General features: G+C 39.3%; 1 protein-coding gene across 1 annotated transcript in view; it reads right to left on the bottom strand.

Annotated features, from left to right (window-relative positions):
* RABGAP1 (RAB GTPase activating protein 1) overlaps positions 1 to 18,388 on the bottom strand; it is a 130,542-nt gene that overhangs the window by 13,770 nt on the left and 98,384 nt on the right. The window contains exons 15-19 of the mRNA XM_081104111.1: positions 13,590 to 13,664; positions 9,987 to 10,112; positions 9,239 to 9,382; positions 6,930 to 6,971; positions 6,551 to 6,679 (exon numbers count right to left, since the gene is read on the bottom strand). Of these exons, the coding sequence (XP_080960237.1) occupies positions 6,551 to 6,679; positions 6,930 to 6,971; positions 9,239 to 9,382; positions 9,987 to 10,112; positions 13,590 to 13,664 (516 nt within the window). The remainder of the gene's footprint in view (positions 1 to 6,550; positions 6,680 to 6,929; positions 6,972 to 9,238; positions 9,383 to 9,986; positions 10,113 to 13,589; positions 13,665 to 18,388) is intronic.

The raw sequence follows: 18,388 nt of genomic DNA, 5'->3' as shown, positions 1-18,388 counted from the left end.
TGCATGGCAGGGTTCTAGGATATTGTCTGGGTGAGTGGGTGGGTAGGAAGAGGTCTTGTACGTTAAGGAGATCCTGACTCCAAAGTCCTCATAGCTAAAATAAAGAAATTTGACCAAGCCCACCTCCCTCTTGTTGAATGCTTGGTTAAGAACTTGGCTTTTCAGTAGTTAGAAGAACCTGAGATTCACACAGGACTGTCAAGATAACAAGATACCTCTATACCTACCATTTTATTTAATCTTCCAAACACCTCTCTGAAATGGGTATAGCAGGAATTATCACCCTCATTTTATTGATGGGGAATCGAGACCTAGACAGGTACAGTGACTGCTTAGTGACGACGCCAGCACAAGAACAGTGATCCGGGGTGATTCTTGCTTCTTATCCATCTCTGCAGCATGCTCAGTACTGAGGACAGTTCTTGACACGTAAGAAAATCTATAAAATTTTACTGACTTAAGGAGATACCTGGGCAGAGGAGGTCAAAACAGGGCAGTTCAAGAGATCACCGGTGTTAAGGGATGATATGATGATCCGAAGATCAGCAGCTACATTAAAGGCTTCATCTTTATGGCTCTCTCTCCAACCCTGCTGTGTTAACCTACCCTGCCTGGGTCACAGGGCACAGGCAGAGCCAGGATGAGAGCCATGCGACTCCAAGGCCTGCCCTTGTAACCACTTGAAACAAATCAACATTCTATTTAATCTCTGGGCCTTTTTATTTCATTTGTTCAAATAGTTCAGACTCAAACTCGCTCTAAAATCACTAAATAGAATTAGGCATTCTGGTCCTACCATCAGAGTATTTTTCTAAAATGCAGAAGCAAATTAGTAGCAGAGAACTCAAACACAGATAAGCACCAGGGGAGACCAACTTATTAAAATAAGAAGGGAGTGACCACTGCCTACCCTTACGACATTGAAAAATTTAGGGTATAGTGCAGAGAAAGAGCAGCCACTCAGGAGTTTCCTCATGAAATTCAATTCTAAAAGGTTACAACAAGCAAAGAAGTAAAACTATAGCCTGGTCTAGTTACAGGGAAAACTGAACTTAGGTACAGTGTAGACACAGAGTTTCAACACTGACACAGACTAAGCTTGTCCTGTTCATTCAATCCCTCCTTTACAGTAAAGTACAGTGACAATAAGCATTGACTTTAGAGTCAAACTCCCAGGATCTAATCCCTATTCCATCACTTAGAAATTTTATGCCCTTTGGGAGTTTTCTTCAATTTTCTAAGCTTTATGTATGCATTTGAAAAATGACCTCATGTCATCATTGCAATGATTAGCTTACCATGTATAGACACTATGGAAGATTCTGTGAACACACCAAGGAAAGACTGATGAAGTCACTGCAATCATAGAGCTTAAAGCCCTAATCCTAATGGATATTAACTACACAAATGATAAGAGCAGAGAATGAAATTCAAACTAGTGTGGCTTTTAGCTCATAAATAAAAATATTCTCCAAGGAAAAGATTCCCAAATGCAAAAGAGTTTTCTGTTTCCCCAAATAGCAAGTGATTAGGATTGCATTAATTTGGAGATACTGCTATTTGGTTTTTGTAATAATATCTTTTCTTACAGGTAGTTTGAAGTCTAGCACAACCACTTTATAAATTCTAGTGAAACAGTGGTTCAGAAATTACATTTCACCTTAGTGAGGATTCTACAACAAAAGGGTCAAGTCTTCAAGCTTGATCTAAGGAACCAACTGAGCCATCTCTTTCAGCTGTTTCCTGTTTCTTCTAAACTAGCCTCATATATCTGACTTATTCTCTAAAATACCTGTAAAGACATAAAGAAACCATTGCTTTAACATAATTCTCAAATCAAAAATTTAAAAGATCTAACTGTGATTGTATTCCCACCCCCCTCTAAATAATGCATAGTACAGTTATGAGTATGAATGGGTTATGGAGCTACTAGGGCCATTCATTAACTCCTAGAACAATCGTTAAAAATGAAATTCCTTTTAGACTTCATAGCAGAAGTGAAAAAAATTTTCTATTTCAGGGCACTGGCCCATAAAAAAAGAGAAAATCAATGGACCGCTAAATGAGTTTTTATACATGCTATTAAATTACAGATGAAGAACAGGAGATCAAAAATTCCTCAAAAAATAAATATGTTAGTCCCATAATAAACTAAGGAGAAGGGGAGAAGTTAAAAGGGTAGAAAAGAGAGAAAAGACAGACATAAAGGGACACACACACAGGTACAGGGAGGAATACAGACCTTTTTGAACAACACCTCCATCTTGTGGCTGTTTTGGGTATTGCCACAATAAACTTAACTCCTGTTGTATTTCTGCAAAGGAGTGGAAAGCACATTGCGAATGCAAAGTCTGAAGGCCTGAGTTCCACTAGGGCTTGTCAGTGCCCAGCCGGTACCACTTGGGTAAGTTACCTGACTTCTGTGTGCCTCAGTTTCCACACCTGATTTGCCCTATGTACCTCATCAGTTACCATATGGAAGAAATGAGATACTTCCAAAAACTATACAAATACCAGAAATTACAACATTATAAATGTTACAACAATGACAATAAGAAAAACAGATCTTTGTTTCCTGCATGTGTGGCAAAGTATTCTCAATCAGGAAGCACAACTCTGAAAACCAAGCCACAATTTTTTAAAAATAAAAATATAATGGAATGGAATTTCAATGAGCCAGAGTCAATGTTTCATTTCTAAATTGCACACCAAAAAGTTAAAAAGCTAGATTCCAAACCATTCCATAGCAGGAGCCCCCTTCTCCATGTCCAGAGGGACTCTGCCCCCATAGGCGATCACACACACACCGTGCTGACTGAGGTGCTCCCAACCTCATGCTGCCCACATAACACACGCAGGGCTTGCCAAGGATTTTCTTATTTTGAGCTGGCATATTATACTGTGACTAAGGTTCTTTGCCGATAATTGGCTCAACTCTCCATTAATATTTGCCAGTATTCAAGTATAGCTGCCAGAGCATAACTAATCATTACTAACTAAACTGTGCACACCATATCCCACCTTTAGCAGAAAAATCTCATTCGCTCATGTCCTGGTGAATCTGTAAGGCTTTCCATGCTTCGAATCAATTTAAAAAATTACTATCTTTCTCACCCTGAAACCATGTTGCAAGTAGGGGTATCATCCAAAGAGCACCCCCGCCAAGCAGAGTTCTCCAGGGCCAGAAGGAATTACGTATCTAAGTACAAAACGTGTGTGCTGTGCAGCCTTGTCTGCCTTAACTCCTTGAAAGCAGAGGCAAGAAAAAGAAGACATTAGACACCTCCCATCTGGCCTACGGAAAAAAGGATCCATATATTATTAAAGTGTTTCAAGCTAATGAAAACCCAAAAGGTAAAACCTTCGCTGGAAGCTACTTTTAAGCCTTGCCCAAATCCATGTGAACCCTTGTTTGTAAACCATTTGGTAGAAACTCAACAGCATATTCATTTATTCACTTATTCAACCACTATTTATATGGCAGATTCTGTTCTTGCGCTGGGGATTCAGAAGCAAGAGATAAAGTCCCCTCTGTCATAGGCTTAATTCTAATGTAGAGGGAGAATTAATAACCAAATAAACAAGATAACGTGAAGCAGTGATAAGCGGAAAATAAGATAGGAGCAGGAGATAAGGGTTGGGGGAGCTGCTACTTTAAACACTGTAATCAGAGAGGGCCTCTCTGATGGCATGATATTTGAGCCCAAGACTGAATGAGGCAGCAGTGAAGCTAGAGGACAGCGAGGAGAACATTGCAGGCAGAGGCTGAGGAGTGAGCACGCTGGCCTGTTTAGGAACGACGAGGAGGCCAAGTGTCTGAAGTGGGAAGAGTAGGGGGGAAGGAGTAAGCAGGAGATAAAATCAGGGGTCAGATGGTGGCAGGCCTTGCAGGCCAAGGCTAAAACTCGAGTTTTATTCTTAGAAGCCATTAGCTGTAAGCAAGAGAGATGGGATCAAGAAAAGCCGGGGAAGAAACCAGTGTGGAAACAGGAAGACAAGCAGTCTTTAGAATATTCCAGGGGAGAGGCGATGAGGAGGTTAGACTAGGGTGTTAGTGATGAAGGGAGCAGGAAGTGACCAGATTTAGGATACATTCTGGTAGTAGGGCTTGCATGTGGAGGAAGATGGGAAGTGTGACAGGGAGTCCAGGATGCTACTGAGATTTGTGGCCCGAGCAACCAGCCGGGTACCACGACCTGAGACGGGACACTGAGAAAGAGGCAGATACTTCTGTGTGCTGACCCAGGCTGAGGTGGAGAGAGACTCAGAGAACCTCAGCGCTCACTTGGTTCTCTGCTTTGTGCACAAACCAAACATCCATGAAAATGTCCCTGAGAAGTGTTTCATATCTGCTTCAAAACCAGAGAGGAAGGACCACAGTAGCAGCCACCATGTCCTGAACCCTTACCAGTTAGCAGGCACTGTGGCAAACAGGCACTGTACATAGCTGTAGTTAATCCTCACACACAGAAGTACTGAGCCTCAGTACTTGGCACTGGTACAATATCATTAAATGTTATCCATAATACTTGTGAAGTATGTCACCTTTTAATTTGAATGATAACTTCAATGATTATCTTAATTTCTAGAAGTTCTATTTCCTTTTCTTTTTAAACACCCCATTCATTTTACCTTATCATTTCTGTTCTTTCTTGGGATTATAGATAGTTTGTACCCACCCTTTCAAAAACACAGCAGCAAGGCCAAGGTCCTGCTGGAGGCCCAGTCACATTGTGTGTCTGTGTGAGCATGAAATACCTACCTACACCTCCACATTCCACAGGACGCTCTTTATCAGTTCACACACACTAGCTTCGAGCTACTTTGCTTCAGGTACCTGGGCATTTCTCTTTTTCTTTCAAGTTCATTCAGGTATTTTAACATTTCTTGGGCCTTATTTTATTTAGCATCTCTAAGTGTCTAAGGAAGATTGGCCTGCATTAGCTCAGTCTGACATATAACTAGAACCAGAGTCCAATATTACCATACAGATGAGAAGACTGCCTCTTAAGTAACTGACTAGCTCTGAATTCAGGTCTCCCTGATACCCAGTCCGTGCTCTCGTCATAGACGGAAGCTTCTTGCTCACATCTGCCCGACACACTAATTCCAGTTCTACTCTCTGGAGTCACATAAAGTAAACAAGACTTTTATGCACCTTAAAGAATATGAATACAACTATTTATTCTGTCCCCCATTTGCCTCCAGCTGAAAATTCCAAACTAAACTCCTTCAATTACTTGATCTTCTTTAAGACCAAATTGTTTTATAACCCTGTGTTTTTTACCTTACGAATTTGTACAAATCATAAATGCCATTGGAAGTGAAAAACAAAGTGGTTTCCCTCATGTATTAGTTTCTTATTAGGGAATTTCTGACCACAACAATACATACTGAAAGTTAAAGGACAGCACAATAGAAATCACAAAACTTGTGTTCTGCCACTAACTAGCTATAGGACTAGAGAGAGCTATAAGCTCTTTTTGCTTTGGCTTGTCTTCAAAATGGGAATGATAATATCTTTCCTAGAGTTCAAAGGCTGGGGGAAGCAGTAAGATTTAATGCATAGGCTATAACACAAGAAAATATTTGGAAGGCTGAGGGGTGAGGAAAATGGAGAGATGTCAGTCAAAGGGTACACACTTTCTAAGAATCTAAGAAAGAGAATGATGGCTATAGTTAACAAGACTACTGTATACTTGAAAGTTGCTATGAGCAGAACTTTAATATTCTCATCATCACAACAACAACAACAACAAAAACACAGTAATTTTGTGAGATGAAGAAGGTGGTCACTAATCTTAACTGTGGTAAACATTTGGAAATATATACATGTGTCAGATCATCACGCTTACACCTTAAACTTACCTAACATTACATATAAAGCTGGGGAAAAACAGAAGTATCTAATTTGAGATCTTATGGGAGAATCATTTTAAGTCTAAACTGGGAAGGAAATGCAAAGTGTCAAAAAATTTCCATTACAACTGATGAATTGATATATGGTGCACACCTGGCATTCTGATGTTGTTTGTGATTTTATTTTTATTTTTGATGCGGGAAACATTGTTATTCTGAATTATGTTAACCAGACATTTTCTCTATGTTGTATTATGTAAGTTAAATAAAGGAAGAATTATCCAAAATGAGGAGAAAGTGCCCTAGCCGGGTTGGCTCAGTGGATAGAGCGTCCTGTGGACCAAAGGGTCCCGGGTTCGATTCTGGGCAAGGGCACGTACCTTGGTTGCAGGCTCCTCCCTGGCCCGGGCCCTGGTCAGGACTCGCAGGAGGCAACCAATCGATGTGGTTCTCTCACATCGATGTTTCTCTCTGTCTTTCCTTCTCTCTTCCACTCTCCCTAAAAATCAATGGAAAAATATCCTCAGGTGAGGATTAACAAAAAGAGAAAGTGTATGAAAAATTTTTTTGGAAAAATATACAAAATAAAATATTATTTAAGTGTATTATAAATGTTATTAGTTTGATGAGCAATAGTGAGACATTAACTGAACAAAAAAAAAAATCTAAATTAATGCAAAAATTATTTTACCTTCATGTTGCAAGCCAATTCCATGAGCCTCTTTGCATTCTCTTCCGAGCGGTACCTCTTAGGTAGCTGGACCCTGAAGAACTTCAAGGCACCTTCAAAGTCTGTCAAAAGCAAGTCATCCTTCGACGTCTAGAAAAAGAGATAGAACTGTGTGGAGAAAAGGTTCCTTGCTTTAAGGCTGCACAAGAAGCATTTTATAATCCCAGCAGCTTTCTAAGCCCCAGAAGATAGGTCTCCGCTCCATCAGAGCCACGTGCTCATCTCCACTGCCAGGGACAATGTCCAAGCACAGTGGCTGTTAGAACAAGGCTAAGACCCAAGCTACTGCAAGTGCTGAACCGAGAACAACAGATGACTCAGCTTATGAATAAATGTGTACCTTCAATAATCCAAGGGCAACATTAAAAATAACACTGATTCCCTAAAAGAGAAAACACAAAAAGAACATTTTTAGTGTTTACATCTGGACTATGAAGCCATTTGTCTTCAGAATACCCCACAATTTTAGAGCAGTTGTAAAACATTAATTAAGAAATGGAATTATCTTGAAAATACCTTGGAAAATAAAAACTAGAGCCACTGCTGAAATACCACGTAAAGTAGATCCAGTCTCCCATTCTTGTGACAGAAGAGCTTTTCTAGCCCTATTCTCACATTCAACAAGAATACTTTCCTACACTTCCCAACCAAAACATCAGACTCATAAAATTATGATCAGGCCCTGGCCAGTGTGGCTTAGTGGATAAAGCATGTTGGACCACACACCCAAGGGTCACGGGTTTGATTCCTGGTCAAGGGCACATACCTGAATTGCAGGTTCGATCCTGGCCCCAGTGGGAGTGTGTGCAAGAGGCAACCAGTCAATGTGTCTCTCACATGATGTTCTCTCTCTCTCTTCCCCTCCTTCCCACTCTAATAATCAATGGAAAAATAACCTCGGGGAAAGATTAACAACAACAAAAATTATAATCAGAAAATAATTCCTGTGGAACTTTAATATATATATATATATATATATATATATATATATATATATATATATATTTATTTATTTATTTCAGAGAGGAAGGGAGAGGGAGAGAGAGAGAAACATCAATGATGAGAGAGAATCATTGATCGGTTGCCTCAATCCGGGCATGCGCTCTGACCAGGAATTGAACCGTGACCTCCTGGTTCATAGGTCAACACTCAACCACCAGCCGGACTAATTCCCATAGAACTTGATTTTGTGTGGCCCCACTTGAGGTACAGCAATCACTCTGAAGCCTGTTGGTGTCCTGAGCCAACCCTGCTCCGGGCTCCCTCCAAACTGCCTTCCTTCATCTGACTAGCTGGGAGTCGGGGGATGGGGGCAAAGGACAAATGAGGGGAGGCACTAACATCTGCTGATCAAATTAAACTATTTAAGTTTCTGGACCTCAGTTTCCATAACTAATATTCTCCCAAGGGTTTTCTGAGCTAATTAGTTTGGAAATTTTATTTAAATTATTTAGCATGCCACTGGGCTCCTAACTACTTAACAAATGGTTGTTTTTAATAGTAAAAACTGGACAACTGAAAGGTTTGAGATTAGGAATTGGTTACACAAAATATGGTATACCCAAATGGGATACTTGACAGCAATAAGAGTAATGGTATATTTGGTAATGTTATTTCTCATAATGTTTCAAGCTGGATAGAAGGTACAAATTCTTTAATGGACTTTCATATGTTTTGCACATGGTAAGCTTATATAAAAAGAAAGATGGTATTGATGTGTATCGAGATATGTTCAAGTACATGAAATGAAAAAAGAGGTTACCAAATAGTATATATAGCATAATCATATTTTTAAATATATACTGACCCATAATATGCATTATTATATAATATTCCATATAGAAAAAATACTATTCCAACTAGAAATTACATATGCACATATATAAACACAAAAAAAGCTGAAAGAATGAATATGTATCAAAATGTTAAAAGTAGTTACCCTCTGGACAGTGAGATTAGATGTATCTTTAAATCTTTTTGCTTATATTTTCTACAGTTTCTATAATAAACATATATTTTTGAAAGTAGTAACTTTTTTCTTAAATACACACACACACCCCAAAACCCAAAACTATGCTGTGGCTAAGACTGTTATTTATTATCTACTTTCTTTTAGCAATAAAACCCCACCCCACCCCATTTTTAGCTAATTCCTACCAAGCTTTAAAAAAAAATAAATCTCTCTTGCAGTGAGGAGTGGTCATGACCTAAGTGCATTTCCCCTCACCAATAAGAGTAAGAGGAAACGCAGGTGGTACTTCCAGGAAGTCTCTTTGAAAAAGAGGCCATGTACCTCTCCTGTTCCCTTCTAATCCTCCAAGCTTAAAATGCAGAGTTGATAACTAGCACCCTCACCAGCCATAGAAAATCCTCTATTTTATTTAATTGCTGCTGTTTTGAATTTCTTCAAAACATCAACCAAACCTAATACTAACTAATACAAATGTCTAACATATGGTTTGTTTGTTTTTTAAGCTGAGAGCGCCTTTTAACAAAATGTGACCATTAGCTTCGGCCCAAGGAAGAGTCACTGAGACTTGAATTTCCCAGCACTGAACTAAAACAACTGAGCAGAACAAGTTCTGTTTTGACAGCTGTCATGGGAAGGGCACTGTAACACTCCAAAGTGCTATGGTCTCCGATACGCACCTCACACAACAGCAGGTCAATGATATGGAAGACCATGTAGAGAGGGAACTTGGCAGTGAAAAGTGTGAGAAACCACTGGGAGGCGTACATGTGTGCTTCAAGGCTTATATCCAGGAAGTGGTTGTACAGGTCGGGAATGTATTCCTGAAATAGAAAACTAATTAGTTTTAGGCACATATGCAGCTATTCAGCTCCCACTCAGGAGGCTCATAAATCTAACAGGAATAGGCCAAAGAAGTCACATACTTGTGTTTTTCTGAAAACCTCCAAGGACTCAGAAGAACACTTATCATCTGGCATTAAACTGGCACTCAGCTCCCTCTTCCAGTCCACACACTAGCTCTAAAGAGGAATCCCCCCCAAATGGTGACAAATATGTGGAAAGGCAGTTTTTCTTTCCAAGATGTAAAATGTTTGGGAAAGTTTGTTTCACTTTTGTTATGGGATTTCTAACCAGTCAGCGTCAGAGCCCTGGCGAACACTTCCTGACTGAGTGTGCTGTGTTAGAGGCCCCGACAAAGTCTTCTGATATTCTGAGTGTTTGACAAGATTGAAAACCCAGCTTACACCCAACAGGTTCATGCCTTATTAACCTTGGCATCATATCACACTGTGAAAAATGGAAACAAACAAAAACACCTATCCTTCACCCTGGATGGCTAAGGCAATACCACTGCTCCTTGGCACCATTTCATCAATCTATTTCTCATGCTCTAACTGGCAAAGGCAAGCTGGTTTCTTTATTTACCTGCATGAGGCGCTCCAACTGGTAAAATTTGCAATGCAAATCTTCAAAATTCTGCTTGAAAAGTTCCCTGAGACCATAGTCAAACATGATCTTGACCAGAACACTGAACGCCTGTTCTTCAGGCATCTGTGACCGACAGGGGATGGCAGAAAACAAAAATAAAATCACACAACAGATACAGAAGTGCTTCAGTATATTAAATTCATCCTTCTACTCTCTTATCTGGATACTAGGAAGTTTACTGATATGCAGTAACTCAGTATTTCATAACATTCATTCACTCAACCAAGAAATCAAATCTCTAAAATCTGATTTTAGAGAGAAACACTGATGTGAAAAAGAAACATTGTGAGAAAGAAGCATGGATAGGTTGCCTCCCACACCTGTCCAGACCAGGGATTGGGCCCGAAACCTGGGTGTGTCCTGACCAGGGATGGAACCTGCCACCCTCTGGTGTTCAGGATGACGCTCTAACCAACGGAGCCACACCAGCCAAGACTCAACCAAGAAATACTTAATGGTGCCTCCTCTATGTCAGACACTGTTCCTGTCCCTGGGGAGCCTCCCATATACTGCACACAATCACTGTAATACAGATTAGGCAGAAAGATGATGAGAACACAGGGACAGGGAAGCCTGAGTCTGCCTGGGAAGACAGACAGGCTCTGTAGAGAGGACAGGACTGGAACAGGGCAGGACAGGCGGATAACAAGTGTAGGTTTCATCTTTCCCAAATCATGAGATTTTATAAGTCATTTTACATCCTTAGCCGCCATTTTGTTACAGTAAAAATATTTTACTTCCTCGCTGTTATTTAAAAAGATGGCTAGAGAAACCTTACATGTTCGAATGCTTGTGGTAATGCTTAAGCTACTATAGTTTAACACTCACAGTAATACTTCAAGTACTACAAAAACCCTATGTCTATTTACAGATGTTACCTATTTAGAATAATACCTACATCTTTCACAGCTTTACAGAAAAATATTCCTCAAGAGTATGGCAAATGTCTCATTTTCAAAATAAAAAAGAAAGCACTGGAAATGTTATTTGAGGCTTAGTGTGACTATAGCAAGCCTTCAAATGTCAAGAAGGTGGGCAGGCTTCTGTGGAACAAGACGATGGAGGTGGGCTGAGCACAGAAATCACTGGAATAAGGCAGAGCTAAAGAGAAAATCAGACTAAGTAATAAACGAGTACAATGAAGCATATTATTGGAAAGTTAAGGATTTGGAGCAAAGGACCAGACCTTTGAGGTCTTTGTCACGAAAGGGAACTTCACTCTTCCCCACTCAAGGAGATGTGGTCTGACCCCGAGTGGCCTTTCTGTTAGGCAGTACATCTGCCCTGAGGCTGACATTTACCTAACACAATGGCAAGCAGCAGAGAATTCAATCGAAGACACTGTGGATTTGATCAGGAAATCCATTTTAAAGGGGTTGTGATACTTGTATGGGGATAAATGTCCTTGGACTGAAGTTGAGAACAAAGATAAACCACAAAGGTCTGTGAGACTTTGAGATAAAAAGTTTGCCTAAAACAACAAAACAAAACAAAATTTTAAAACTTTACCTGTTGATGGATGTGTTAATTAGCTTGATTGTGTAGGTATTTCATCATTTACAGCAAATCATCACATCACACACACACACACACACACACACACACACACTTACTTGACTTGTTTATTAATATCAAAGCTTTATCCTATGTTTACATGTCTACCAATACCAATAAGCTAGGTCCAATAACAAGACAGAAAGTGGTTTTTGTTTTACTTGTATTACAACCCTGTATTTTACTTGCACTACAACACAAAAGGACTTAAACTCTTCCACAGCTTCCCCGTGCTTAGAGCAACAAATCCAGCCTTCTTGGCCTGGCCTCCAGGGGCCTACTAGGCGGGTCTTGTTGTCCCTCCAGTTCCCTCTCCTCTTCCCATCACTCATGACACTCCAGTCCTACTGTCTTTTCAGTTCCTTCCAAATGCCAAGTTTTCCCAATTTCAGTGCTTCTATATATTCTATTATTTCCTTTTCTGGGAATGTTCTATTCTCTACTCTCTTGCTATTTAAAATACTTTTATTATTTTCATAAGAATGTTAAAAAAAAGTTAAATGAGAACCCTTCTCATTTTTCAGGGTTCACCTTAAGGGTTACCTCCCCAGAGGAGCCTGGAATCTAAATCTGGCTCCCTTGTTACAATCTTGCATCAAACTTTTTTATTATGTCTTCACAGCACCACTGAAATTAATATATGTATGTGACTTTCTGCTTACGGGTGGCCAGCTTCACTAGCTGTGTATCCACAAGGGCTGAGACCATGACTACATCATTCTCGCCTGATCTCCAGCACAGTACGGACCACACAGGTGCTCAAAAACATCAGCTAGCATCACCGGTGTATTTTTTGCCAAACATTCTAACTTGAATCATTAGGAAATGATCAGACAAATCAAGAGTGTGATCTTTTTACAAGATAATTTGCTAAAATGTTTCAAAATACGTAAAAAAGGCAAAAGGGTAGTTTAGATTAAGATAATAAAGAGAAATGACAACCCAATGCAATGCTGGAATCAATCAAATGCAATCCATTGATCTGGGTTAGAAAAAAAAACACCTATAAAGGACTTTACTGTGTAAACAATTGGGGAAAACTGAATTTGAATTGGGTGTAAGCCAATACTGAATCAGTGTGAAATTTCTTGGATGTGACTGTGATATTATGGTCATGTCCTTAGGAGATACATGCTCAAGTATTTAGGAATGAAATATGTCGATGTTTGCTACTGAATTAAAAAAATTTTTTTTTAAATTGTGTGTGTGTGTGTGTGTGTGTGTGTGTGTGTAAGAGAGGAAAAGAGAAAATGCAGAGGGAGAGACAGAGAAAACAGTATGGAAAAATATTAACTGGTAAATTAGGTGAAGAGTATATGGGTGTTCACCTTAAGATTTTTTCAATTTTGCTGTGGATCTGAAAAAAATATCAGTAAATTGGATGAAAAAAAATGGCACTAAAGAAACCCAACTCCTTCGCCTTCCTCCTACTTCAATATATAAATCCCAAAACAAATAATAATGAGGTGGCTACTTTAGAGAAGATAAAATGTCCCCAAGGGTCCAACTAAGAATTAAGCCTATCCAAACATCCTAGCAAGAAAAAGAAAATCTACCCTTGTACCAGTTTTCAACACTGTCACTCATTCTCACGTTTCTCTTCCACGATGACATTAACTTAAGAAAAAGTTTTCCAGATACAGGAGCTAAAACTCATGTCCTAGAGCAGGGATGGCAAACCTTTTGAGCTCGGTATGTCAGCATTTTGAAAAAGCCTAACTTAACTCTGGTGCCTGTCACATATAGAAATTTTTTGATATTTGCAACCATAGTAAAACAAAGACTTATATTTTTGATATTTATTTTATATATTTAAATGCCATTTAACAAAGAAAAATCAACCAAAACAATGAGTTCGCGTGTCACAGGTTCGCCATCATTGTCCTAGAGCCTGGCCAAAGCCAATATAAAACCATGCTCAAGATTAAGGCCAGTATAAGCTGGGGTAGGCCATGTCTAAGTCATAACAGAGATGCATTTACTCACATGGAGAAGCAGAACAGCAGCAAGAAATGACTGGCCCTGGCAATAGCCAATCTCTTCATCATATACAGAATAAGCCTGAAAAAACAACAACAACACAGATGTAAATGAATGTAGTCACTCATGGGCCATAGCTGCCCTATAGGACCTAGAACAAAGGAACCTGGGAGATGCTACCCACCCTGCACTATGGCATTTTGATGGTCAATGAATGATGCAGACATTTCTTTCCAATCCCATTTTTTATTTTACAATAAATAAAACTGTCACCACACCACCTTCTGTTGCCAAGGAGCAGAGAAGGTTATGCAAACACCACTTGGGCACTAAAAAAAGGTTGTCATAACTCCTTGTTTTTGCTCATGCTTTTCCCTCCGTCTGAAAATATGCTCTTCCTTCAGACTCCAAACATATTCCATTCCCCCAGAATTCCCTCTCTTCTCTGTGTTTCTATGGTACTTGCTACACATGCATGGTTGTTATGGCCCTTACCTCACTGCATTTTAAACCTTCATCCTCACACAGAGCAGGCACTCACTAACCACTGTTAACGTTATTCATCTTCGTTCTGGGAAAAAGTCTTTTGGCAAAGACACCAAAATACAATTCTCTCTGCAATGCCAGTAATAACTTTTCTGATAAGAGGGACTGCTCTGAAACTGCTTGTGGGTTCCTCTGGAATTCTTATTTTGTATTTTTCTTGGCAGCGGAAGATCACTACCCATCTCTCCGAACATTATCTTTAACAGAATACTGACATTTAACATTCCTTGTGGTTTGCTCTTTGGTTCTTTAGCTGTTTCTCAGTCTTGTCTTTATAATTAATACTTAGAGTCCTCATGTAAGTTGTGGTGGAAAGGGGAATTCCTATAGATTCAAGATGCTATTTCCTGTATGACAAATTTATTTCTAATGAAACTGCTTTTATTGTCCACAAGGTTCCTTTGTGTCCCAGAAGGCAATTTAGAATGGGGTATGTTTAGAGTTCAGATCACTTAACAAAATGTTATGCCAATGCTAATTAGATGACAATTAAGTCAACATATACATAAGTTTTATCATTTGACTTTGGTGAAACTCTAGCTTTTAAATATGCATATTATAATCAGGCTTTCATAAATTCAGGTAAAATTCAATATAATAACATATCTCCCATTTGATCAAAGCTTGTCTGATGAGAGGGCCACAGAAAGAGAAACACATACTTTTCCAAAAACAAGATGTGTACAGGGCTTAGAAATGACCTGTTTATAATATAATGAGGCACCGTTCAACTGTGTAAAAATTAACAAGTGTTAATACCTACGTTGTTAAGACTGTGTTACAAACTAATAGTAATATGTGCAAACACAGCTCAATGTTTGTGAAGGTTATCAATCAACAGTTGATCGTTGAAGAAAGAACACAGGCTTCAGAGTTAGAGTTGGTCCGAAATCCCAAGCAGCTAATATCCAGGTCAAGATCTTAAACCTATTACTTATATTCTTTATTTATAAGATGAGAATATCATAGTATTTATAACAGAGTTGATGTGTTATTCTCAGTCCTCTCATGTCACATATTCAGCACATGGTTTAATCAATTATGCACTAGGCTGAAAATGTATTGAATTTCTACAGATAGAGAATGGAGAGGAGCCTATTTTTCAGGCTCATGAAAAAGCCTGAAGGAATGCCTACACACATGAAAGTACATGATACATTTGGAAAAAATCTGGAATATAAGGTTCATGGAGGCTCTAAAAAAGAAGAAAAGGCATTTCATCAATCCAACATTTAATGCCAAGAACTGTGCCAAGTGCTCCACATGCTAACATACATAAGCAATGATCCCTGTTCCTTAAGAACTTCACAGTTCACTTGAGAAGTTTGACAAGTGAATCAACCAGAGTACAGTAAGAAGTTCAATGTGGTTGAAACGTAAAGTATTTAGAGAATAAGCCAGGATATATTTAAAATGCCTTTACTGCTAAGTTAAGGAATCCAGGTCCAGGAAATAAACTAAGATCTTCTTTTAAAATTTGATTTCAGAGATGAAGGGAGAGAGATAGAAACATCAATGATGACAGAAAATCATTGACTGGCTGCCTCTTGCACGCCTCACACTGGGGATCGAGCCCGCAATCTGGGCATGTGCCCTGACTGGGAATCGAACTGTGACCTCCTGGTTCACAGGTCAATGCTCAGCCATGCTGGCCAGGCCAAACTAAGAATTTTATATTTCATTCTGTGGGTTATGGAAAGCATTAAAGGCTTCAGTGGAGGCCACTGAAGTGATTCTTCAGTCAACAAAGAGAAGATAATAAATAGGCTAGAATCCAAAGGCATGGAGACGAATGCACGGTGGCATCTGTAAAAGTGCTGGCACCGTATGACAGAGTCCTGTACGAGGGCGTGGACAGAGAGGGAAGTATGACTAACAAGATACATCAATCATATCAAACTTAGGCCAAAGGAAGGAACTGAAAACTAACAGAGAAGTGATTGTATCTTCAGCAAGACAATAGCATTTGGGGTAAAAGGAAAACTGTTTTTAATTAAAAGAGAACAACTAAAATATGGATATTGCTGAATCCTGATTCTAACCAAACTATAGACATTTAGGGAAATCTGAATAAGGAGTGGCTATTAAGTGATACTGATGGATAATGATCTTATTTTTTAGAGATGTACAGTGAAGAATTTAGGATCATGATGGCTGAGATTTGCTTTAAACAACTTCAAAGAAAATGTTAATGAAGCAATTGTAGCAACACATTGATAAATATTAAATCTAGGTGATGAGAGATAGACAGTTACACTATCAGCTTTTACATCTGAAAATTCTCATAAACATTTTCCCCTGGCCAGTTTTGTTCAGTTGGTTGGGCATCACCCCATGCACCGAAAGATGGCTGGTTCGATTCCAGTCAGAGCACATGACCACGTAGGGAACATGCAGGAGGCAGTTGCTAGATGTTGCACTCTCACACTGATGTTTCTGTCTCTCTCTAAAAGTCAATTAAAAAAAATTTTTTTTTGCCATAATACAGTTGTCCCTCAGTATCCACAGGGGATTGGTTCTAAGACCCCCGTGGATATCAATTTGCAGATGCTCAAGCCCCTTATATAAAATGATGCAGTATTTGCATGCAATCCATATTTGCATATAGGCTACAGCAGGTATGCCTCCACATCACTTTATTCTCCTGGATTCAACATAACGCTTGGGGCATGGCAAATTCAAGTTTTGGTTTTTGGAACTTTCTGGGATTTTTTTTTTCTTGAATATTTTTGATTTGCCATTGGTTGATTCAGCGGATGCGACACCCGTGGATAAATAAAATTCTATTTTTAGTAGATCTGTTTGATTTACTTGATAGACTTACATGGAGACCAACTGGCAGCTGGAAATTTAGGCCTTGAGCTAATGTAGATTTGGGAACATCTGTGTAGTGGTGACAGCTGAAGCTTTGGGAGTGAAATGGCTCACCAGGGAGACAGTATAGAGTGCAGCAACCAATGAATGAGCACCTATGTCTCAGGAGGTAGGCCTCTGTTTCAGGAGCAGGCAGACAGAGATGAAATAATGAGGGAGTGAGCCACATTGTGAGAGACGTGAGAGCACAACCAGGAGGGTGAGAAGTCAAGAGAAGAAAGAGTTGTGCAAAGATCATCATGAGGTAGAAAGCAGAGTGCAACAGGGTTAAAGGCAGTGAACACAGGGTTTCTTTTTCTTTAAATATATTTTTATTGATTTCAGAGAAGAAGGGAGAGGAAGACAGAGACAGAAACATCAATGATGAGAGAGAATCATTGATTGGCTGCCTCCTGCACACCCCACACTTGTGATCAAGCCCGCAACCTGGGCATGTGCCCTTGACCAGAATCGAACCTGGGACCCTTTGGTCTGCAGGCAGACGCTCTATCCACTGAGCCACAGGGTTTCTTTATGGGAAGCTGGATTAACTGCTTAAGTAAGAAGCATAACTGAGAAGGGCTAGAAAAGGATGATCAGAGAAGAGGATTACAACTGAAACCAGAGCTTTGTGCATCCTATGGGGAAATTAAAATTAAACCCAAGAAACATTTCTCTAAATTCTAACTGCCCATATAGTTTAAAGCACCTAGTTTATAACTGGAGAATCACCCTTTATTGCTGGCCTGTCCTAAAACTAGTTTTTAGTTTCACCTTTTCAATCATAATATGTAAGTTCTTTGACTGTATTTCATATGTAGTATATGTTAAGTAGGTATCTGATTAGCTTTTGGAGGGGGTGAGGAAGATAAGAAGAACAGAGGAAGGCTGAAGAACTCTGGTCCCAAATCCTGCTTTTGGCTCTGAAGTTACCAAAATCTACTAGAAAATGAGCTACTGATATTGAACAGTGTGCCATTTCCTTTGAAGCTCCCAGGTACAGACCTTTTAACAGGCTCATCAGTATTTCCCAGCATTTACTATGCTGCAGTGTTAAAGGTCCACCTGGATAGGCACTGGCACGCCCTACTGTCAGACGTATCCCAGGTGCCAAGTGCATCATTTACACTGTGCATATTGAAAAGGAGCCTGCAATGTTACAGAACTCAACTGATTTCATAAAATCAATTTTCTAAAGTATAAATGTGGAGCCAGGCAACTGTCATTTGAAAGTCCTGATTAAAAGGGTAAAAAGGAGCCCTATCATTTCATTTCTAATTAATTCCTATTCATCATGGTCTAAAACTGTGTTCTTATCGTTGATTTTACAGTCTTTTTTTTTTATTCTTGAACATCATATACACATTACACTTTGTAGTTATTTTTTGCATACTATCAAAGAACCA

Source organism: Myotis nattereri, assembly GCF_964212035.1.
Source record: "Myotis nattereri genome assembly, chromosome: 12".
Taxonomy (NCBI): domain Eukaryota; kingdom Metazoa; phylum Chordata; class Mammalia; order Chiroptera; family Vespertilionidae; genus Myotis; species Myotis nattereri.
This window is presented reverse-complemented; position numbering and strand designations above follow the sequence as displayed.